This window comes from Prorops nasuta, unplaced genomic scaffold, assembly GCF_024137725.1.
Source record: "Prorops nasuta isolate Cenicafe-Biocafe unplaced genomic scaffold, Cenicafe_Pnas_1.2 PNAS00002, whole genome shotgun sequence".
Lineage (NCBI taxonomy): Eukaryota > Metazoa > Arthropoda > Insecta > Hymenoptera > Bethylidae > Prorops > Prorops nasuta.
In genome coordinates this window covers 2,194,834-2,220,069 of record NW_027116799.1, presented here as the reverse complement: position 1 = coordinate 2,220,069, position 25,236 = coordinate 2,194,834, and the positions used below count along the sequence as shown (strand labels likewise).

Sequence of the window (25,236 nt, the reverse complement as noted above, 5' to 3'; positions counted from 1 at the left end):
TGTGAAGGGGAGGAAGGGGGGGGTGGGGGTATGGGGAGTGTGAAGAAAAATGAGAAATATCGGCAAATCTGTCGGACTGTTTGTGAAATATCATCGTATTGTAGTTTAAGCGTGCTGTACTTTCTGCGTAATGTAATTCACGCGGAATGCGACGAATGTACAGTCGTATAAAGTTCGGGAACCGCGCACCGGCGTGGCGTGGTGTGGTGTGGCATGGCGTGGCGTGGCGTGGTGTAGCGTGGCGTGGCGTGGCGTTTGGCGCGGGCGAGACAAATAACCTCGGGACATTGTCGTTGGCCCGGTTCGCAAAGCTGGGGTAATGAATCGATAACGTTTGTATAAAAGATCCGCGCGCTAATGCCGGGATATAGAGGAAACGCGCGTGACTATTTTGCTTGTACATTGAAACTCGATAATGCGTTGCAAATAATCTCGGATAATTTGTGAATGCGTTCGATCGCCTATTATATACGATCTGCTCTCCAAAAGAAAAACAGCTTTGTTTTTGCGATATTTACGAAAAGCAAATTCCATAGAAGCTTCCATTAATATTATTGAATTTTCCAAACTCCCCTCAATTTCCATTTCCATTTCAAATCCAACCCCTACGTTTTCTATACTTTTAATATAGAAATTCTCTGGAAAATTTGATAGAGCGCAACAAATCAATGATTTTGATGAGAACAAAATTGATTAATCTCGTGTAACGCGCTTATACACAACATTGTATTTATTATAGTATTGTTTCTTTTCGAATAAAATGTATAGAAATATGTTGATTTCAATTGCAAATGCAGAAATGCTTTGTAGAATTTTCTGAGAAGAAGCTGCATCTACGTATATACATTCGCCATGCTGAGACATCGGCTTTAAAGAGACATGCATAATTTTCATTAAAGTCAATGCAGTGCTTTGCATTGCAGCACGTGGATCTGAACTCTTGTATAGTATTATCGCTTGAATTTTTTGCGAAGCAATGCGGGGGGGGGGGGAGGAGGCAGCGAAGGGTCCATCGGGACGGAGAGTGAAGGAGTACGTAGTACAGCACAGCTCTAGCCTCTCTCTCTGATCTTCCTTTTGCGGATCCGAACGAAAAGCATTTTTCTATTAGCGATGCAAGCTGCGCAAGAGCCGGCTATTTATTCAATAAAATACGTCCCGCAAGCTCGGCTGCTTAAGATAGAAAGCGAAGAAAATCGTGATAGAAATATCTGTTTTGGGTTAAAGTGGAGGAAGAAAGGAGAGAAATCCTCTCCTCCCCCTTCGGAACGGGGTAGAAGGTCCAAGAATTTCTTTGTGCTTTGTATATAGATCTGCTTGTGTTTCAATATTACAGTTTAAATAATACGTACTCCCCCGGACCGTTTAACTTTGATAGTCAAGAGTTTCCAAGGAAATAAACTTTCCTACGATCGATCTTGAACTTTTGCCTAAACATTACTACGATAATCCTCCTTTCAATTGCGCTATATATTTTTGCCATTTTTAAATAATCTCTTCTACGAATCCTAGACCTCCATGCGCATATGTCCATCGGGCTCTAATTAAGAAATATTATTAATGATTTTTTGCTGAAATATCCGATGTATATACCGTAACCGGGAAGTAGGAGGTATATAGAGTAGGCAGAAAATCCACAGCTCGGCTCTTGTCGAAAAGATGAGCAAGAGATAATAAGGGACAGAGGAAGATAAATTAAGGGGAGATCCTATAAAGGAAAAAGAATCGCCCCCTGTGTCGCGAGTCTCGCGCACACTTGTTGCAGTAATACATCCTAGCCATATATATATGTAATATAAGAAAAATAGGAGAGGTAGGTAATATGTATGTACATACGTTTCGCTCTCGTATCACACGCGCGCGCACGCAAGTACAAACACTGATCCGACTGTGTAACAATAATTTGCTTCGCGCCGAATGTACAGCGATTCGCTGTACGGAAGAAAAGAAACGAAGCAGCCCAACTCTCGACAGTCGTGACAACTCGGGGCTACGTCCAATAGACGAATTGTCCATTTTTCCTCTTCTACTACAATATCGTTGATTTCGGAAATTCAGCCAAAATCCAAACACCGGGTCCTATTATATAATTGTATATATAGACCACCGCGCTGCGCGGAATATTCAATTGATCCAATCGAGATCGATCGTTCGATAGTTTCGATCCACTGTTCCTTGCACGACGTTACGTCGATCGAGGATATTCAGCGGGATATAACAGTTCGATCGGACCTGAATTTGACGCGAGAATACAAGTGGAGTGGAGTAGTCGACAAACAGGCCAAGCACCAGGTAGGCCTTATTCTTCCACCTTCCTTTTGTCTTTTACGCGCAAGGTAGGTCAGCTAGAGACCCACAAATATTTACTTATAATAGAGTATAGGGAGAATAAAAAATGAAAAAGAAAGTAATACACGCTCTTTCGATCGGGTTGTCTGTCTCCTCAAACCGAGCTAATAACAGCTGCCTCTCCCCCTCGCACGTGGCAATTACAATACTCTTTGATGAAACAACTACATGCATTACCGATCCACTACGGGAGCGGCCGGGGTCGAGATTAATCACACTCCTACCAAATAATCAAAACTTAACTTATAGATATATATATATAACTGGGAGAGGCAGAAGCAAGCTTAATTCGTACAACGGGTTTACCACGTATGTCACCGTAAATGCCATCCCTCTCTGCAGCGGATAATATATACTGTAACGTTGTGGATTTCATTTGATTCCACATGTTATGAGGTTCTATTTAAATGGCGCGCCACGGTGAGAGACATGCAGCGCCGCTGTGATAGCCTAGCAGCGCCGCCGGTGGGGTTATCGGAAAGCTCGAGATGAGAAAAGAGCTTCACTTCTAGTCAGCCGTTTGGATAAGCAACACGGGAGCAAGGCCAGGTGATTGACCCATAGTAAGAGCGAAAGAAAGGAAAGAAAGCAATAAATAAGGTGGAGTGGAGCCTAAGAGCCTACAAGACAAGGTCCAGGCGATTTTGTGGGTTTTCTTCCTGTGCGTGCGACTTACAACTGGTACCTAATCATGACTATTTGTTTCACGCGTGCGAATGCTCTACCCGGTCATGTGCAACCCACCAGGGGAATGGTAGAATGTAAGAAGTGCGCGATCGGGTCAAAGTTTCATTGTCTCGCGAGTAGTTAAAAGAGGCCCGATAAGAGTTACCCTACTCGGGAGATGAGAGTTAATGTAGCATCTCGTACAATTAGTAGGCCAAAGAAAAGAATAAAATAAGCCTCTGAATAGCTCATACTGTCAAGTTTGCCACCTCAGGCGATCCTGAGCCAAGAGTCTCGTGCCGGGATATAAGTCGTTTCAAGAATCGCTGTACAGATGAATCACGACAGAGTAATCGGTGGAAGTTAGAAAATTTGGTCCAGCCAGGGACGGCCCACGTAGGGCCTGGCGCCCGGGACGCTCCAGGAGCGTAACCTAGAACAAATTTCCCCTGGTTGGTAAAGAGATGTCTAGGTAGATGAAAACATTGTTTTCTTTATATATAACCGTTTATGATACCTAGCCCTTTATTTTCCCCACATAGGCGGGTAAAAAGGGGAAAGGCGAAACCGAGAATAGTAGCAGATTAAAGTAAATATAGAGAGAGAGACTGTATAAAACACTAACTCTGAGTTATTGAATGATTATTTATTTTTCTCCTTAAAGCGGAGCGCATTACAATTCATATATATATATATATATATATATTTAAGAATCTGTCGAGATTAACGATAAATAGTCGATCTATATACTACTCTTTGCAACAGATATGAGACGTTAAGAGGAATTGCAATCCGAATGCCTGATCAAAGTTTATGAAACTGGAGGATTTCGAATAAAGAATTCAGCCGTTAAATTCTCAGGGAAAAGAGGAGATATATTTGAAATATCAACATTCACAAAATATCCTCGGAGAATATAGTAATTGTAGCATTATATCCCCTGCCTTGTGAGTACGTGTTTCAACATCACTTTTCTCAAGCGAGCGAGGAGAGTCGACGCTGAACGAAGCATTTTTTTGATTAGTCTCGTTAAGCGGCAATTTCACGACGAGAAAATAGGAGTGATCGAGCGAGTAGCGTAAATTTTTAGCGGATTTAAAGTGAGATAAACCGCGGGAAGCAAACAAATTTTCTATATAGTTCCACTATCGCTACAAAAACACAGTATATTCCTTGGAGACAAAAATGTTCTCTTAAGGTCACGACCCTGAACCTACCATTTTATTCAACACAGCGAGAGAAAACTCTGCAGAGTTAATGAAGCTTATGGGGTCGATTCCGTGGTTTGAATAATTGCAGAAGAAACAAAACGAATAGGGGAAGAAAGTATAATGTTTGCTTGGAGTTCCTTGGTGCATCATTAACCTTTAAAAGAATTAACGAATTTATACTCGTTGCCTAATTACAGTTTCGCCTTGAGAGCTAGACGAAGAATAAAAAAAGTTTGGTGTAATTGAAAGCAGTGCTGTGAGGATCTCAGCGTGTCCGTTTTCTTGTCTTAATTCGAAAAGGCCAGAAGAAACGAATTGAGAGGATTTTTACAGATAGCAATGTATATATATAGTATATTACTCTATAACTATATGGCTCTTTCACGCGGATTTCAATTTCAGACAAGCAATTTGTAGATGGCATAGCGATAGGAAGGAGGATAAGTATGGACGGAGTAGGGGCCCAGCTACATAGGGGGTAAGAGATGGAAGCAGCGGGGTGGATGGGTACGCATGCAGGTAGGACAGCGCGAAATCTTATTGCGGCCAAGAGCAGTCGGTCACTTTGAATTATTTAATGAGCAGTCACGTGGTCTGGGCTTCGAAGCATATGGTTTATTTAAGTAAGTTGGAAAAGGAAAAGGAGGTGTTTTGGGCCGCGGGCGGGTGTGTGCATGGATGTAAGGGATGAGGATTGCATGGGTCGTGCACCTGTGGTACGAGCTTGACGTATCAGCATACTCCCTGCCGCCAACTTTATCTTTTCTCTCTCTCTCTCTCTCTCCATCCCTCAGTAACTATACCGAATCCGAGAAAGCATCCAGCTGCTGCTGCTGCTACTGCTGCTGCATGCGTCTTCCAGGCTAACATCTCCTGTTGGAAAAAGAGAGGGTGGTCGGGAGACAGGTACCCACGGGAATAAAGAATGCGAGACGTACCGACGTGTATCTGTCCACGTTCTCTGGAGATTCTGAAAGTTTTCCTACTAGATGCCGCCATCCCGAATCCCTCTCGCTTTCTTGCACGGTGGCGCATCCCGTCAGGAAATAATCCTACAATTCCACCTTAACGGATCACTCCGTCAACTATCAGCAGACTATATACTACCGAATTACCCTAAAAGCAGCTTACCTTAGCTTTCTCTTCGTCTTGTGTAGATGAATAAAAATCATGTCGGCGAGCTTTTACCGCTACAGCTGTTGAGATTACAAATAGCTATATTTATTATAACGTATGTTGCTTTAATTAAAAAGGAATGTTTAGAATAATTATAAAAATGTTGAAGGATCATCTTCCTAGTGCCTATATACATATATATTAAGTCATGCAATTTGAATCGGTTATAGACTGATAAATAGGAATATTGATGAGCAGTTGCGGGCATTTGGCATGATTCGATCCTCCATTCTTTCGGCTCTCCTTTATTATACCATCGTGCACAATTTTCCTTTGCAATGAATAATCTTAAATATCAATCAAGTTTTTGAATCGATTTTGGCCACGGCCACTTTCATCCCTCGTTCTTCATCTCCTCCTCCTCCTCAGCGTCATTCCAACTATTCTCGTTCCCGAATCACTCTGCGATCTTTTCTGCTCGCTCTGCCACGTCTGCTAACCTTCTAAGCGCCATTTGTCCTAGGTTTACGAGGTCGAGTAAGACCCGGGGTATCAACTGCGTTCTTGATGACGTCCATTTGGACGGTGCAGACTTGAGCCACCCGCGGACAGCCATGCACTTTCAAAATGGCCTCGGCTCTCTCTTTCCCTCCAACCAACAGCCCTATACCTGCGTCTTCCTTCACTCGGCTTATTTTTATAACCCGTTGCTATTTCGGTAGGGCCTATATATATATATATATATATATATATATATACAATATAGTGGGGATGCACTGATCTCTTGCACCCCTCCCCCTCTCAGTTTTATAGCGCGTTAACAGCCAGTACCTATCACCTGCACCACACACCTGCACAGTCGTTATACGGAGGGCTATTATTTATATTTAACCAGCAACTCAACGCTCGCTTGATGACGTCACAAGATGAAGTGGAAGGTGAGCGGCGCGCGGCACGCTAAACATGATTTATATCCGTATCTCTCAAACGCGTCTAGACTTATTTATTTATTTATTGATCTTCCTCGATTCCATGAAAGATTCATCTCTCTCGATACCCCACTTCTCTCCGACTCTTATCCGTACATAAAACTCGTCGCTTTATTCATTGAATCTTCCCATACACTAGGTACCAAGCAATAGCCATGCAATATATATATATATATATATATATACACACCAGGCAGGATTTCTTATGGCTGACGAGACATATATCTATAGGGAAAAATCTATATTAGAGACCGATTGACTTTTGTCACCACATGTAATTTTACGCACACAGCATGATTATTGAACACACGTGCCAAATTATAAAATAAGATTTTCCTCTCGATTAACGATTTACATAGGTATATATATGGGCGTTTTCGATGCGCTGCTGTACGACGCGAAGGACGCGAATTAATGCAGCTGAATGCTGATGGGAAGATGGAAATTGGCTTTAATTATTTGGACGTAGGATGACGATGATTAGGGTTCAAGTAGATTCATGAGCCGAGCTTAACAGAGACCTGCAGTTAAGTGGGGGTGAGTAGGAGAAGGGAGGTGGTAGTAGTGATTCAGCTCTGACGAAATTGTTCCCTTCTGACAAAGGTACCCCTTTGGAGGGCTGATTATTTCGGCGGGCATGTCACACGTACACAAAAGCTAGGACATGCACGAGGACATATATGTGCCAGTGTATATAGTGTATACGCGATAGCAGCTTGCAGGAGGTTATCATTCGACCATGCAAACTCACTCCCAGCAATCCTATAGAAATAGCACGCGTTATGCAACTACTGTACGTATCTAATACACGTGTACCTCCAATGAGGTGCGCTTATGGTACAATATATAGATATAGCAAACCTACCCAGAGCAGAAACAACCTTCTTATGTACATGCAATGTACAATAATGCAAACCCTTGGGAGCTCTTGCATGGGAGCCCTTGGCAAGCCTAGCTATGAACAACGGGAATAAACCCGCTCAACGCGCCTTGACAAAAATTTCTCATATACACATTGCACACTAGGTCAAACTTCATCTCGCTGCACATGCCATGCAACGCTTCCTGCCCCTGCCAATTTTCCTCCCTCAATTCCGAACAATCCTTCTCTTCCAGTTGTTCAACGGAATAAGCTATACTTTGATGAATTAAACGGTGCTCGCTCGTTGTTTACAGTCGAGCTGCAAACTATCGGGATGCTCTTGTCAAATTGGAAAATGATAAAAAAGTACGCTATTATAATATACTGGCCCGGTGTGTATTTCTATGTGAAAAACTTTAATTATTTTTTTTACTTCGATACTGCAGTAATATAGTGCATAAGTTTTTGTTGTCCATTTTTTTCCGAGACGATGAACGAGGCACGAAAACATCGAGTGTTGCAAAGATGAAGAAGAAAGGAAGGAAGGAAGGAAAGAAAGAAACCTTTCTCTTTATCCATCGGTTGATCAAACCTGGATATACCTACCTATATAGAAACTATAGTTGAACGATAGCGAAAACGGAATACGTACACGCCGCAATTTTACATCGGAAGTTGTTGCCAAGAGACACGTGTGACGTACGTACGTTCGATTGGTGAAAATTTCGGATACCGAGGCACCTGGCAGAGAGTGGTGTTGTATTGTGCCAAGCCGATAGCAGCTAGAGGAGCTGTGCTCTAGCTGCGCTCTAACTGCGCCCGCTCGGCGATACTCGAAAAATCCAGATTGGAATCCATTGCGATGATCGATTCGAAAATTGTAACTTGCGTCGAATCCGAAATTTCAGCCTTATGTTGCCAGTAAAAATTCAATATTTATCCAATGTCTCTTATTTTCTCCCTTCAATATATTATAAATTTTGTAGATTGTTTGCTGGAGATCGAGTTATATTTTCAAATGCGTTAGGGGAGAAAAGTTGATTCGATTAAGCATCAATTTCGTCGACTGTGATCAAGATCACAAGAAATTCATTTCCTCGCTGTAATTATGGGAGGAAAAAGTTGAGATTGCTGCCCTGGTACTTTATCATAACAGGTAAAGCAAAAAATGCAAGTCTATTAGTTATTTCTATCTGGTAGCTACGGGCAGCTGTAGAGAGTTGGGGGGGGGGGGGGGGGGGGGGAAGCGTGAGCGCACACGCACACACACACACATACGCGCAGCGTAGAAATGTTCTTTTTTTTTAGGTTCCACCTTCCAGCTTTGTGAGTTTTTCATCATTCTTTCGCAAAGTGCACCTATCCGGGTCTATCGGTCTTTCGCTCCTATTGCGCGTTTCTCTCCCCCTTCACACCCTCCCTATACGTTATATACCCCCGTTTTACAGGTATTTCTTACAGCGATCCGTCCCTCTTCAACGTGGACTGGAGATTTTACGTCACGCCTCGCCAATTATTTTCTACCACGTCTGCAGAAAATAAGACTCGACAACTGGTCCTTCCTTGCTATATGTGTATATATATATATATATATATATATATATATATATATATATATATTATATAACAAGGCGAGAATGTACATGGATATATAGGTAGGCAAGAAAGGGAAATGCTAAAACACCAAAAAATACTACCAATACACGGGCCATTGTGATTTTTCTTTCCAGCGATAATCCATTTGCTCGATTTACATATCGAAATCCTCGCTCGCTCGCAATTTTTCCGCTAAAACTTTCCTGCGGGGGTCGGTAAGAGTAATGAAATTGGAATGAAATTTGTCGATAGTGATACGTCGACCATCGCGAAAGGGACAGAATTGATTTTATTCTAGTAATCCGGGAAAATTTGCAGTTACATATTGATTTTACATCATATCCCATATCCATTATATTTGTTCATCATATTTTTCAGCGATAATCAATAATAATTAATCGTTGGAGTTGCAGGAGGATAAATTTGGGAATTTCGTGGGTGCTTTTACAGAAGCGTTAGGGCGGTGCATGGTGGTACCGTGCTAAAAAAAGAACGAAGATGCGGAGCGGGAAATCCGGGTTAAGCTTGTTAATGGGTTTATAGCTTGCTGCTTCGTTTACATAATATTTGCAGCCGGCCAATGTAAAACTGATCAAGAGTGACCGACGTACGCGGGGCGACGCGCGATCCGACGTTATTCGCAGTTCGCTCGTGAAATTTTGCGTGCTCGTCGAAATTCGAGGCGAAAACGCAACTAAACGCGATTTTACTCGGTTCGACTAATGCAATCCCTCGTCAGTGTTGTCGCTACTAATAACGATTATTTTCCAGTTCCCAATCGCGACATACCCAGCCCAATCTGCTTCACGACATAAATTTCGACCAGCCACGCGCGAATAACGGAGAAACGTCAATCCACGTCGAACCCAAAACACGCGAAACCGCGAAATAACATTACCTAACGGATCCCTCCAGTGCTGCCTCGCTTCCTTTTCTCTCTCTCTCTCTCTCTCTCTCTTTTTCTATTTCAATATATATAGCCAACTTTTAATCCACGTATAACGAAAATTGGCGAATTCCCGAAACTTTTAATATCATGCTGAAACATTAATTTCTACTCGCGGAAGTAGCATTTTCCAAAGTATATGTATGTATATTCTGAAGATCCCGATTAGTTTGGGGAAAGATTCGATAATTACGACGATCAGTTGGCAAAGTTTTCCAGACGAGTTTTCGGAGAGTTCCCAGGAAAATCGTTCGTTCGCTGATGTCGCGCGAATCCGTCGGCTTATTTTCCAAATGCAAATATCCGGAATAATCCATATTTTATGCCAAGATGATACCAAGTCGTCCGCTAGGCCAGATATCTTTCACGCTTTCTTCCTTTTCTCTCTACTCTCTCTCATCTTTTCTCGCACGTTATTCCGCGAAGGAAAACTTTATTCGCAAAGTTCGCCGGGCTTCAGCGTCGCGAGTCTCAAGAAAAACGTGAAAGAGCATCATAGTTTAAGAGTATATATATATACGGCATAGCCTGTACCTCGATGTACCTCGCGCGCACCGCATTATTCGAATTTTTCGAAACACTATACTGTTCGTCCACTGTGTGTGACCTCTATCATAGCAATGTGTATATATATATATAACGCTACAAGAAGAAAAAGAGCGAAGAAATAACAAATTTAATCATATGGATTAACTCTGAGTTTGGATCCCCTCGCTTTAATTTGCACAGAATTTGTCTATTGCATACAATTCAGAGACGTTGAGGAACTTTGGCAAAGCAAACGATCGAAAGGAGTGAAATTTTTCAATTTTAGTTAGAGCGTACAATAATTATATTATTTCATGAGGGAAAAAGAAGGTATAGAGCTGGTATAAAACGGTGCTCTTTTGCGAAACGAAAATTTTCTCGATTGAGATGGGATATTTAAAATAACCCAATGGTGTTTTCTTTCAATTCCTGCAGGGATGAGGATCGCGAATTGAAGATGTCAGATGACGGTGAGAAATCGATTGAGCAGCCGATCGAGCAGAGAAGCTGATAACCGAGTGGAAAATTTGCCGAGTCCATCCTGCATCCATCTACTTACCTAGCTCACTGCCCTGACTGACTCGGTCAAAGAAGAACCATATTTTCAAGCCTTTCTCTATCTCTCTTTCTCTCGAAGCGAAGCATGAGATTAAAAAACTCCCATACCCTTCGGAATTCACTAATGGCTTGGCTCTGCCATACAAATTTCTTTATTCAAGAAATTTCATTGATTTATCGAGGGAGGCTGAGAGATTGCGTCGAGAGTCTTAATTGCTTCGTTCCTTCCAGTTGTTACGGTAGGCGTTATATACCCCATACACGATAGTAAGAGCAGTAGTCAGTTTTGGACCAGGGATTCTGTCTTCGGTAAAGCTTAAACGGTTGAGATATATATATATGTATATTTATCAGTTGCGTCGTCGTTGCGGATCATCGCGCGCGGCCAATGCCACGCAACGCCACGCCACGCTAAACTACCAATGCACGTAATATGGTAGAGAAAAGGAAAAAGGAAAAATCATCGGGCTCTCTATATACATCTACAGGAATGAGAAGACGAGAGAGCTTGACGTATCGCTGGGAGGCAATTAAAAGTTAGCGAGCGTTCACCAGGGCCAATTACGTTCATTGCTATCGAAGCCAAGTCCATTTCGCACGAAACTCGTCTTTTGCCACGAATTTTGCCGAGTAGCCGTCAATGAAGCGAATCACTGATATATAATAGTAATATAATCACTGCTCCCCCCCCCCCCCCCCCCCACGTCTCTCTCTCTCTCTCTCTCTCTCTCTCTCTCTCATGTGATATATCAAGTACCTATGTATGTACGCGCGTGCGTCGACCACTATGTATACAATAAGCTAAATATATATATATATATATATATATATATGATGCCAGATAGTATTATATTGCGGCTGCATGTATTTCACCATTGTGACGAGCAAAACGCCACAATAAAGCGAATACGAAATTTCATATGCTTATACCAGCTTGTCAAGGATCCTTAGAGTTACCATGGATCAAATACTAATTTCTCTAATCAACTGATTAATTACTGATAAGAGATTTACCCCCACAGGCCCAGCAACACTCCCCTATAGCCCGTGCAACACAACTAGACTATATTTACCTTAATCCCGATGCCTACATAATTAATGTCTATATATATATATATATATATATATATATATATATATGAAAGATTAAATTCAATAATTATATAGTCACATAAAAGCTAGAGCCGCAATTTTCATCATAAATCTTAAATTTAATTATTATATAACGAGAACGAATTGCCCTATAGCGCTTTATGGGTTTATAATGGCAGTTGGGCAGGGGCTTTCATTGGGTTATTTTATGAATTTGTTTGACGACTGACTGATTAGATTTCGCAATTGCCAAAGGTGTTAGTTCTCGACTGGTTGTCGCTATCGATCATAACCACGCGCGGCAATTAATCGGAACACATTATACCTGGGGAATCGCAGGTGTAATGAAAGATAATCGCCCACGTCTATTCGCCTCTCCGTCCAACTTGCCGCATTACCACCGACACGAACAACCCATGATATTAAGCGTATCAAATCCATCAACTCTACCGATTTCCCTAACAGCTCTCTCTCTCTCTCTCTCTCTAGATCTTGCCTATAAAATTTCCATTTCGTTAAGATCGAGATGCACCGTTGTTTTTCTCAGCAAAAGACTCCTGTCAAAAGAATTATATTCAAAACAACAATAAGCTTCTCATATACATAATTTGATATATTCATGCAATTCATGCGTGCTCCGAAACCGGGATTTAAGTTGTAAAACGATTAAAGATTCGAAAATTTAAATTCTATGAGATCGACACTGAAGAATAAATAATATATAATAAGCTTCGTAAAAATTTCAACGGAATTGAAAAATAAATAAATTGTCCCAAAAATTTAGCAACGTTTTTCATGATCATAGAATAATCGTAAAGCTGGATTACTAAAAAGTCTAAAGGGAGTATTCAGATTGAATGAAAATTGAAGAGTGGACAATTTGTGGTTATATCTGCGAGTTTTATATTTATACACGCGATACGAGAAATCGATTTCTCGCAGATTTTCGTATCCTCGCGTGTTCTCCAGTCAATCTCTCTCTTTCTCACACCCTCATGCACACGCATACACACACACACATCACGGGACGAGGGATTTCAAAAATGGACGGAGAAACTGACGCTTACGGGGCGAAAATATAGTCACTGATCATTCGGAAACCGATAGGAAAATGTTCAATAATATTTCCGTGCTGGCTCAGTCAAATCCTATCTTTTCCAGAAATCCAACGCGGTTCACCAAAATTTCACTTTGCTCAACGTTAATAATACGCCAAATCTCATTTTACTCTTATATCAAATAACGATCTGTTTTACTAATTTTTATCTTATCGAATAAAAAGGTGCGTCGTTTAACCCATCGATTCATATATACTGATTGTCCAACTGCTATTCATTCATCCATCCTTGAAAGCTTCTCTAATAAGTGCGATATCGATGATAAAAAGTTTACGTATTCATTTATCTTTTGGAAGAAGAATCGTAAAATTGAAGGAAAATTGATATAGTGTAATTAAGAAAGAGCAGCTAGGATCTCGATCTCTCTATTTTAGCTCGTAGAATTCTTTTCAATCAAGTTTCAGCCAATAATCTTGCAAGGTTTGAATGAAGGATAACCGGCGTGTCCATTTGCATTTATCGCAAATCGTTTAATATATATATATATGTGTGTATATATCGGGATGGAATTAGGAGAGGCTGGGCGTTTATTTTAGTTTAATTCCCCCCATGACACCCACATCGCGTGGGCCGACGCTTTTCCCGGACTATCCGGGACACTGGCAACTATTCAAGTCCGCCGAGTGTATTTTCAAAAGTGATTTTAGCGCTCACAATGCCAAAGCGCCAGGCACGATCATTCACGTTGCAATTACGTGAAAGAAAAACACGCCTCTCTGTCGTCCACTGATATACTTGGCGCAAAAATAAGAATGTTACCACTCCACTCTCGCATTACAATGGCAGAAGTGGGGTTGCATTATTTTCCACCCTTATCCATCCATCAATCTGTCCTCTATCCCTGCTCGTTTAGAACGCCGACTTCCGTAGAAACGCCGCTCGACGAAATTTCCTATCCTCCACTGGCAAATAAATCTCGAGCAAAGTCGATACAGAGCTATATATAGTGTAATCGTTTCATATAAGCCTATTTATCCTTTATATTTTTCTCTTTATGGGGGAAGGGAGAGGAAGAGAGTTTTATCTGCCTAATTTCTAGGAGGAATAAAGTCAGACAATTTTAATTGATCAAAGAGGAAAAGGCTTTGCATATATGCTGTGCGAATTAAGATACATAATTCTCCACAGTCTCTCTCTCTCTCTGATATGTATCGACTCAAATCATAGCGTACGCATTCTTTTGAGCCATTCTATAGGAATGAAAAGAGAGAGAGAGAGAGTCGAGCTGAAATAGTTGAGCGATTGATAATGGAAATGATGCGATAGCGATCGAAACGTACGTTATGCAAACGTGTACGAGGAGTTATTGTATACACATAGGCTGCTCCCTCGTACTACTGCATGGTCGGTCTAGTAGTAGGGACCGGATGAAAAAGGTATGAGAAAATTTCGTAGCGCGATCACGCTTACCTCAGTCTGCTGTTGTCCGAGTGTGGTGATTCCTCTGGCGATTTATAACTGTTGGCCGTCTGGAACAGAAACAGGTCATAGGAAGTAAATATATATTGTCTGGTATAAGAAGCCAAAGTGACTATTCTTCTTTCTCGGTCAAAGGTGGTAATTACAACGAAATTAGGAATAGGGGATGGGGAGGGAGTAAATTGCTTTATTATTATTATTATTACACGAGACGAGATGCGATGGGGAAAAGTCAATGCTGCGCTGACGCGTCGATATCGACGTGCCATCGTCATTAAACACATCAGGCTAGTCAAAGCGACGATATAAACACGACGAGTATTTATACACGGGGATCATATTAGTCCGATAACGTGTGTTTAACGAAGACAATCAATTAGTCTCGATGTAAACTCAAAAACATATTTTACTGCACCCAGATGAACTAAAATCTCTAAGACTCGTTTTATCGTTGATATTGTTGTAGTAGCGCGAGCCCATTGATATTGATCAAATATTAGATAATTCGGTGGTGTCGATTCAATCGTCAATTAACGAGATATAATGGCAAATGGAGAAGAGCGTTAAACTGAAAAACGCAAGAATCGAGCTTCGAGCCGCATTGGATTATCGAGTATCGACCTAATCAGCGATCTCGGCAATTAACGGCTGGCTATCGGCTCTCTCGTATTTCTTACTACTGCTCCACCGCTCCACCCTCTCTCTCTCTCTCTCTCTCTCTCTCTCTTCAGCGAATAAAAGCTAAATAAGGCTATACTCCGACTCCCCGTCGTCCTAATGCGTTTTCGTTCAACGGAACGGCCCGTAAATTTTCAGGTTAACGCGCGCGAAAAGCAAGCATTAAAGTGGCCGCAGTTTTGAAGAGAACGCGATCGGAAAATAGAATGGTAGTTTAATTCGGCTGGATGAATCGACGAGGGGCGAAAGATATATATATATATATATATATATATAGTAGTTGCACGCGCGTGCATCGTGAATTTTCAAAGAAATCAGACTCACCATAACGCGACATTTGCCCCTCTCCGTCAACTATAGTACAGAGATTAAACAGAGAGTGGCATGGCACGTACAAGTGTACAACTAGAAGAGTTGACGAGGGAAGAAGGTCGTCGTGTAATCAGGCCTCGATGATTCGTGCCGCGTATATTCGTCTTCCGGGTCAATTCTCTCGACGTCTATCCGGCGACTTTCACTCGAGTCGAGCGTTTCCCGGAACTTTCACTGGATGAGAGCAGAGCGCTCAGCGTGGCCAAGCGAAGCCAAGCCAATCCAAGCGATCGTCCGGGCAAGGTTTGCTTCACTCGCGGCTTTGTAGCTCTTGGCAGTTGGCACGACGAGAGCGAGAGCAATAGCGAAAACCTAGCCCGCCTAACCTACTATCGCCGATGCTTGCCTCTGCTGTAACTGTAGCGTCTGTGTATAGCTATAGTCGTGAGACGGAAGAAGGGGTCAGGGGAGGAGCCGGACTATACCAGCGAACACGAGCTAACTTATATATATATATAGCTAGCATAACCGTCGCGTCCAGTGGAAATACCTATTAACTATATGTCTATATAGCTCTCGCGGAGTCCAATACTGTCTCGATAGAGTTCACGCGAAACATCGATCCCTATATACTTGCAGGATCTCTCCCAGTCAAATGTCCATCTCCCTCCCTAGCCAATATTAAAATTATCCAAATTTTATGCAGGGCCTTTTTGAATTCCAATAAAGAAGCGTTTCGAAAAGGCTTCATTCAAAATTTCCTTATCTTATGTGTATCTGTATATATAATTATGGAGGTATACAGTTTCTATCATCTGTGGTTCCTAGGGAATGTTTCAAAGACTCTATACATTTGCTGTACCCCCCTGCTCAGACGATATTCGAGACTGCAAACGGACCATCGTTTTCTAATTTCTTCATAATTTCATGGATTATGGGCGTCTATATACGTTTCTCAACTTGATATTGCTTATTCTGGCTGTTTCCATATTATGATGGGGGGATAAATTGCATGCGCGCGAAGTAAACCTTCCACTTCCTTCCTATATACATACATTCAAGGGTGGTGTAAGCGAACGGCTTAAGGTCGTTGGCAAATCAGCCTAACCACTCGGATGTGTGTCGTCTCACTGCTCACTGTGTGTTGGGCGTAAACTCAACTGTAAATCCGGCCGATGGGGGAATGCTCGGCCCGGTCAGGCTGGCCCGGCCTGACTGGCCCGGCCTGGCCCGATTCGACTCCCTGTCTTTACTTACCACTTGCACCCTCCTTCCCCACTTCGGTCTTAGCAGTATGTTTGCGTCCGTAGTAACGCGTTGATGGATCCTATAGTCGCGGCTAGCGTGGCCTACATTCTTGATTACTATGCAACATAACGCACTCAAACTTTGATTTGACGAATGTGAACCGCCGATAAAAAAATTCCATGAAACAGCAAGCACAACGAAAATTAGAACGAAATGGAGGAGAGAAGAACTTCAGAGTGGGTGAGGAAAATTCGTAGAAAATTCAGCGAGAGGGTCGAAGGTCATACTGCTCGACTGTGGGTGTTTTTGGTGAAACGTTAACCGGAGAAGATAGTTACTCGGAGGATGGAAAGGAAGAAAGGCAGGAATGTGGTGGAGGACAGAAGGGAGGGGGAGGGGGGGGGGGGTGAAAAATATGAGGCTTCGTTGGGTTTGGGGATGAAGGGTGGAGAGGCGAGGCCAGAAGGAAAATATTTTTGAAGCGAGGAACGAGCTCGTAAGAGAAGCACTCTCTAATTAGCTTGGTCTACGGGGTGGCTTTTTGTTTAATTAACACGCTCTCTCCTAGTAGATTACCTACCATGCTGCGCGTGCGATGCTTTCTACCTGCAAGAGCTTTTTCACTATTTTCTCCTTCTCCCTCTCTCTCTCTCTCTCTCATGGCTTTCGATCTTTTCCATTTTCCCCGACCAATCCTCATCTCGCGTGCGATTCCACCTGTTCCTTGGTCCTGATACACACCGATAGCTATTACTTTGCTAGAAATTGACGCTCTATAAGGGTGTCGGATGAAAAAGCCGATGAATCCATGTTTATGCGTCAAACAAGGGATGGTTTTCAATGGGATGGATATGTCGAGTCAATGACCAGACCAACCACTCTTTCTCTCTCTCTCTCTCTCTCTTGAACATTTTTCCAACAAATTGCAACAAACATTCCCCCCCCCCCCCACTCACTCTCTCTCCAACTCCATAATCGAACCTCAATTTCTCGAACCCTTCCGATGAATTTAATAAAAACATCCCTGTTTTTTAAATATTTTTTTGTGTTATTTGTTTTTTTAATGATAGAACGACTAATGAAACGTGACGGGATTTCGATGAACAGATGAGGTATAAATTTGTGTGAGCACGAACAGCAAATGATCGATCGAAACGAAGAGGCGGAAGCGGGAGAATCATAGCAGATTCGTAGGGTCTCGTCAGATATTGTTTATGTTTCGGAGATGCAATGAGACTTTCGGGAATCGTGCGCAGGAAACTCGTGGGATTTTGTTACAAGTTGCTGGATTGGGGTGGGGAGCTCATCTTTAAAGGGCCCTGGATTGCGTGAGCCGTGAGAGAGGGAGACTGGGCGGAAGGTGGAACTGGAAGACCAGTCTGGCTGGTGGACGTTAGATGCAGGTGGCGCATCGTATTTATAGCCTAGCCGTGACTCCTCTTCCTCTTTGCCAACAACACACTCCCCATGCATCGTAGTAGTAACTGTACACACACATTTCCCCTCAAGTCCTATCTTATCCAAAGAGATCGCTCTCTTCCCGCTTGCATCTCTATTTTAGCTCTTCGTCGATTGGTTAGCTCCTCCAAAGTCGGGAAAGACGACTTCCTGTAGACGACGCGTGAGGGAAAGCCATATAGGACAGAGCGTCTTGTAGCTCCGAAGAATGACACTTTTAACCGGACAAGTATAGCCATGCAACACTACGGGAAAAAGTTGCTCGATTCGAAAGCTCGATAAGATATGAGAAAATATTGGCCCAAACTCTCGATCGAAGGACTTGGGCCACTTGGGCAACGGTGAACGATCGCCGACCGCCGGCCGCCGGCCGCTGGCAGCCGTTTTTAAAGCACAGCCCGTTGCGAAGCGCACGCGTTAATCCAGTAGATCCTTGTAAAGCCGATAGACCTGTTTAATATAAAGTTGAGCTCTTTAAGCCATCCAACCACTTTACCAACTTGCACTGTTTAATGAGAAATTGCTCTTAATTCCCGATTATATATTGAGATAGGGTCGGCGTAAAAATTATGAGACGGGCAAGGTTTAGCGCCTGCAATAGAAACATATATTAAAAGAATAAATCTTGTTGAAGAGCGTTGGAGCGACGCGCGACAGAATATATGAAGATAAGAATCTCGCACGCAAAGAATAATGTCGCAAGCATTTAACGAGCCGGCTCTTTACACCATTCGAGCTTTACCGTCCGGCGCTTTCACCACGTTGGCGACTCCCTCATTTAACGCAGATAACATCGCAAGAAAGCTCACACTAACCCCCCTTTACAGTCACTTCCAGTCTGTACTCTACTAAAATTTGACATCGCGTTGCAGCAATAATTGCTTTCGTTCGAAACGCTTATCGAAGCAATTGCAGCTTCGGTCTCTCAAATTCATTTCTTTCAATCATTGCTCTTTTTTCTTCTTTTTTTACTAAGAAAAATTATTGGATTCTCTAACTGTAGAAAAAATATATACTTCATTTTATACTAATGTATGATGTAGTCGAGAATACAATAAAAATCCAGCACTTGAATCAATCATTAATGTTTAGCGATATATATTTGCGGGAAAATTACACGAATCTATAGTTACACTTTTGTACTGCAATTCGGCACAGGTAACAGCTTTGATGGCGAAAATTGAAGAAGAATTAGGATACGCGCATATATATGAGGATCGACTCGCGGAACAGCGGAGAAGAATAAGATGCCGCTGATGAATGATATATAGGTATATACTTATCATCTTTGTTAATCCTTGAGGTCTGAGGCTCAGAAATAATTTTGATCCTTATAGGTTTAGCTTGGCGAAGAAGAATTAGACAAGCTGCTGGCCAGGATCAACTCGCTCGATTCATCAGCGAGTTTAACCCCGCGAACTATGCGGCGCGACAAACTGACAAATGATTCCTAGAAAGGTATCTTCAATTACCAAATAAATTAATTACTATTATATAAATAAAGTTGTAACCAGCTGCAATGTATAACAATGATAGTATGACGATGAACAATTTTTATGCTTGCTGCGTAAATATATTTGGAGCATTAATTTTTATTTTCTAGCTAATATATATATAGCTATTAGTATATATATCTTCTAATGTTCGAGGAGATTTATGTCTGCATTTCCTTACTAGTTGTAGAACTATCTAAATGTTTTGTTAAATCGACTAAATACAATGGAAAGTTTCACTATGTTTTCAAGCTGCTGCGACATATTTTTATAGTTGCAGTTAGGGCGTTACAAAATATAATATAGTGAATTGTAAAAAAATTGTTGCTGATACTCTATTTAGAATTGTCTTGTAGCGTATAGTATTTCTATAGATAATATAAAAATACTATATTCGTATAGATATATGTACGCGTGCGATGCGGTATGGAAAGATGCTGTGTGGAGCGGCGTTTAAAGGAAACTTGTTTGCCCGTGGCTATATCTTGCCTTTGCGATCTACCATGCGTCGGCGGAGCCCTTGTGGGATTCAAATGCATCGTGTAAAAAGGTCAGTCGCGGCGACGCGACGGTGTGAAAAAGCTAGTCATTGAATTTTTAGTGAAAAACGTTTGATAAATGTGCGAGGATCACGTGTGACTCGCGTGAGAAAAGTGACAACAAAGCTATAAATCGAGTCTGAGTGGAAAGTTAAATATTGCTACATACGTGGGCTAGAAATGGCTGCAATTTTTCTCGATAACATTCTGCTCGGGACACCTTGGTACATCGAGCAGCCTCTGATAAGTAAAAGTCAGATGACAAATGCGTCTTGGATTTATCGATGATAGATCACACATGGTAGCAGTTAGTGATTCTGAAGAGACTACTCTATTGTTCTCGATCCGTATGCAGAAATAAATCTAATGGTATTATTGTATATGTGAAAATTGGCGATTTTTTAACGAATACTATATATAAATACAGGGTCTATCAGATATATATATATATATATATATATCTATATTTGCGTATTATATTCGCGCTAAGACAACGCAATATCGTGCAATGTGCAGGGCCCGGGTTGAAATGCATGGCTTGCGGAAGCTGGAAGGGATCAAGCACGGATGGATTATTAAGGTCACTTTCGGAATGTGATAAATCGAGAGGCAAAAACACTTTGCGGCGACAGTAAACTCAAAGTTGGCCATGAATAAATTTTCACTGAGTACAGTATAGTACGAGTATGGGGTAGGTGTATGGTAGCTAGAGAGAGTATGGTATACCGGTTATCGTCCCGTTGCTTTTCGAGGACGCATATGGTTCGGTCGTTAAAGGGCAATGATCGACGATTCACCGTAACGGCATCGAGCCCGTGGGACCACTTCGCACTGAATTCACAATCAATGCACTTTCACGCTACGTATCAACCATAAAAATCACTTTTCGCCCTTGCCAGCGGCGGCGAATACCGGAAGTCGCAGTTCCACCTTCAGGATCACTGTGCTGTATATCAATGTGTATATATATATATATATCGAGTTCCGTCCCCACCTTTACCTCAATAAAAAAATAGCAACGTACCGCGGCGTACGCATTTTTATCGAAATGACGTTAGACCAGTAATAAAACACACTATAGGAAATGCAGCGCTCTCTCTCTCTCTCTCTCTCTCTCTCTCTCTCTACGCGATATATACTTAAAAATAATATTCATCGATCGTGTGCGTGGTCAAGCAGAAAGACCTGGTTCCTACGCGACTTTGGAATCAAATTGCAATCCTCTCTGAAATTTGCTTCGAAATGTATTTCACCCTGCAGTTAATCCGATAGTGGCGCGTCCGAAAGCATTTAATTAATCTCTAATGCAATTAAAGTCTTGTTAATTTGCTTGCATTGCAATTAATTATGGCGGTAGAAGAAAATTTGCGTTTCGCGTGCGTTGTATCGCGAGAAAACTTGCGAGTTGCAAGTTTCTCCTAGGATCTCATCCCTGGCCATCAGGTTTCCGCGTGACTTTGAAAACTTTAATTAACGGCCGGCTCGTCTCTCAGATGAGAGAAAAGAGACGGGGAGAAATGCATGATTGCGTGGACAAGGGATTTATTCAGTATTTGTCATGGGTTTAGTGGGATTGTGACAGCCAGAGAGGCTGGGTTGGTATATATATATATGTATATGTATATTGGAGCGAGGCCGGAGTCTCTGAATTTACGAGGCATTACGTAGACTAGCTGAAACACATTAGGATCCTGCGAGCTGCAGCGCGACTAGAAGGTTTCAGGATTGAAAGGGATGTGCCGAGTGAGATGAGAGAGTGTGTGACATGCTACCTACGTAATCAAGCCACACGTGTCACAATGGCACATGGACGCTTGCAGTTTGTATATAGAGGGTGAGATGAGGCGAGGTGCGGTCGGTATGCGGCGGCGGCTCTGCTCCTCTGCTGCTTCGTACGTCACTGATTAGGAGGAGATATACCTACGTGCTGTATGACAGGATATGGGATATCTGTTCGGTAGGTACCTGCCATGCAACTGCAACTGATTATTGCGGTCTCTCTGGCAAAGTGTATAACCGGTGTCCTTTGGCCATCCACGTCGGATACGACGACGATTACCATTCAAACTGCCACTAAGCCTAATATCCGCCTCTATTCAACCTATCCCTCCCCGCAACCTTCTCCTTTTGACCTTTCCGCAAAGACTTTAATAAACCAAATTACTTCGGCCTCTGATTCAAATATAGCGAAACATGAGAACAGAGCTCCTGCTTATATCACTAATGTGTATATATGTAATAGTAATAGTTATTGCTTCCACAGGATTTGTTATATAATATTATTTCTGCCAAATTATAGGTATGGGGGAACCTCAATGACATTTGAGAAAGGTCAGAATTATTATATATCGACGAAGGTGATATTTGTCACTGTATTCAGGGTTATACGAATTTGTGTAATGTGTAGTATATTAAGGTATGGGAGGAAATGGTAGGGGATTCGGGTAGTTTAATTTCAAAGAGGATTGTAGTATTCTTATCCGAGGATCGATCGGTATACCAGTAGCTGAGACACGATTCCTCTATTGCCTCGCAGAGCCAGAGGATTTATAGCTTTCTTTCTCTCTCTCTCTCTCTCTCTCTCTCTATATATATATATATATATATATATATATGCGAGAGCTTCTCAGTGGAGACAATTCGTAAGTTGGGTCGAAGCTCAAGTGCGTAAGTGCAGGGTTTGAGCGATTTCTGCTTATACGCTTGGAAGGCACATCTGCATGGCATGCGCACGGCTGTCCTTCTCGTCGTCCTTCGTGAGTATACGTAGAGACTATAGGACTCGACAGGGGTGTCGGGCCTTTCCTAAGGAGTAGATGGCTGGAAGATCGAAGGAGCAGTAGGAACATACGGTATAAAAATAAGAAGAAACGAGAGGATTTAGGATGAGAGAATTGACAGTGGAGAGTAGAGTAGGAGGATGTTGGAAGTGGTTGCGTGTGGGGAGTGGGGAGAGTGGAAGGGGTGGCGGGCTTGGCAGTTATTCGAGGGAATGAGAGGGGCTGTCGGGAGAAACCCTTCAGGGGCTTGGAAAAAGAATATATATATGTATATATATATATATATATAGGAGAAAAAGAGAGGGAGGATCAGAGTGTGCAGGCTGGAAAAGCAGCAACAGGTGGCAACGTCTAGCTGCCATCCCCACTCAGTCCATTTCAACCCTTCCAAAGCGGCAAAGCCCCCTTTCCATCCACAACGGATCCCGGCGAGATAGCAAAAATGTTTAATGGGGTGAACTCGCTGGAAAATACCACCACCACCACCACCAGCAACAGCGAGCCTTGTACCGCTATCCTGAAAATGTCCTAGGCTCTTTCCCGATCAGTTTCGCATTAACGACTGCAATGCATGCGCGTTTCGATCTCCCCTTATATCGTAGCATCTTTTCATGCTTATTGAACACTTCCGGGGAAAACGTAATATATATATATGTATATATATCTAAAACCACCTCAAGAATCTAGTAAGAATAGTTCTATTCGTTAATTGCATGTATTGCATTTGCACGAACGTGTGTATGTGCATGCGCGTTTTATCGAAAAAGACTTGCACTATTATATCTAGTATATATATTCCTTCAGAATGAGCAGAATATGGAAGGATATTCGTCAGTGTTTCGCGCGATATTTTCAGAGTAAGATTCTCGGAGAGTAGATCGCTCTCCCCCTAAGTTTTCTCAATTTGCGAAAGTCTCGTCAATGAGAATTTAAGTGTGTAAGACAATGTGCGGGGATTGGGTCGTTCTCGTTTGAGTGAAACGAGCGTTTGGTGGTAAAATTTAAAAGAGACGAAGGCCCGAAGGGAGTAGCATGCGGCAAGATGTTGGCGTGGAGGGGGCTGATAGTAGTAGAGGAGGTGCAGCACATCAGGTAGTAAAAAAGTAGAAAGGGGCTGGCCGGGTGCTCTCACTTCCTATGCTAATACCGCCCGCGTGCGGAGGCCTCGCTTTCATAAAAGCAGCACGCTTTCCCGCTTTCCTCGGTTTCTTTTCTTGGCAAAATAAGACGGTGAGTATGCCGGCCGGATATAGGCTACACAGGGAGTAGTAAAGTAAAACTGGGTTGTTGCCCGTTATGCTCCCGGCATCTGCCACCGCGCGCGCTCTGGCCGATATATAGGAGATTTACTTTGTTTACCATCCCTCCCTTCTAGATACATATATAAATATATATATGTACGTATGCCGGGAGCGGTCCGCCACGCAGGACTGACCGAACAAATTCGGGTATGCTCGCGAGGAAGGGAGAGTATTTGCGACGGAAGCTTATTGGCACCGTTGATTCTTCCGTTTTTCCAATCTAATTTTCTCTTAGACTTCAATCACCCCTTCCATAAACGGATCACCGCGCGCATCCCATGTGCAAGCTCTATATATATACAAATGATACATTTGCAATGTTGGGATGAGAGATAAATCTCGTCCATCGTTTGAGAATTCATCCCGTAATATAAGCAAATGACGTGCGTTATGATACATATAGGTATAGGTGTATTTTCTTCGCTGGTCCTCGCGCGAGTACATTTTTCCATATATTTGTTCGTCGACGCGCCAACTTTATTTCCTCTCGGTATCAAAGCGGCGAATCTTTCATTTCCCCACTTTCCCCGCTTTACCGTCGATTTACTCGCGAGATTGCTCATGAAAGTTCTTGGATGCGCCGCGGCACGGCGGCTCTCTCTTGGTTTTTGCATATCAGACTCTGCTCGGTCGCTCGCAGTTGCGCGTACACGAGTCTTGACAAGGATAGCCATACATACATACGTATTATACATATACTGTATAGGATATATCGAGTAAGGCGACTAGGATTTTTCCAGTCTCCTGAAGCCTTGGCAGAGTGCGGCGTGAGATCGTCATGGCCGAGAGGCGAGGCGACGCTGTCGTTGATTGAAAATTGCATTTTCCGCATTGTTACCTCATAAGCCGCGAGACGTCTCGGAATCCGAGAGTGACTCTCCTCCCGAAACGACTCATGCTTTCCTAATTATATAAAAGCAGCCAGCTGATCGAATTATCCAAGCTGTATTCTCGTCGACGCGCTGCAGCCCTGCAGC

At 42.5% G+C, this 25,236-nt stretch overlaps 1 protein-coding gene across 5 annotated transcripts in view; it reads right to left on the bottom strand.

Annotated features, from left to right (window-relative positions):
- Positions 1-25,236, bottom strand: part of Scgdelta (sarcoglycan delta) — a 142,153-nt gene that overhangs the window by 33,057 nt on the left and 83,860 nt on the right. For 4 of the 5 annotated variants that reach the window (XM_066732232.1, XM_066732257.1, XM_066732240.1 and 1 more), the window contains one exon: positions 14,442-14,500. In XM_066732232.1, coding sequence (XP_066588329.1) covers positions 14,442-14,500 — 59 coding nt within the window. Of the gene's footprint in view, positions 1-14,441; positions 14,501-15,452; positions 15,552-25,236 lie in introns of those variants that run through there. The other variant, XM_066732268.1, reaches the window with a different exon arrangement.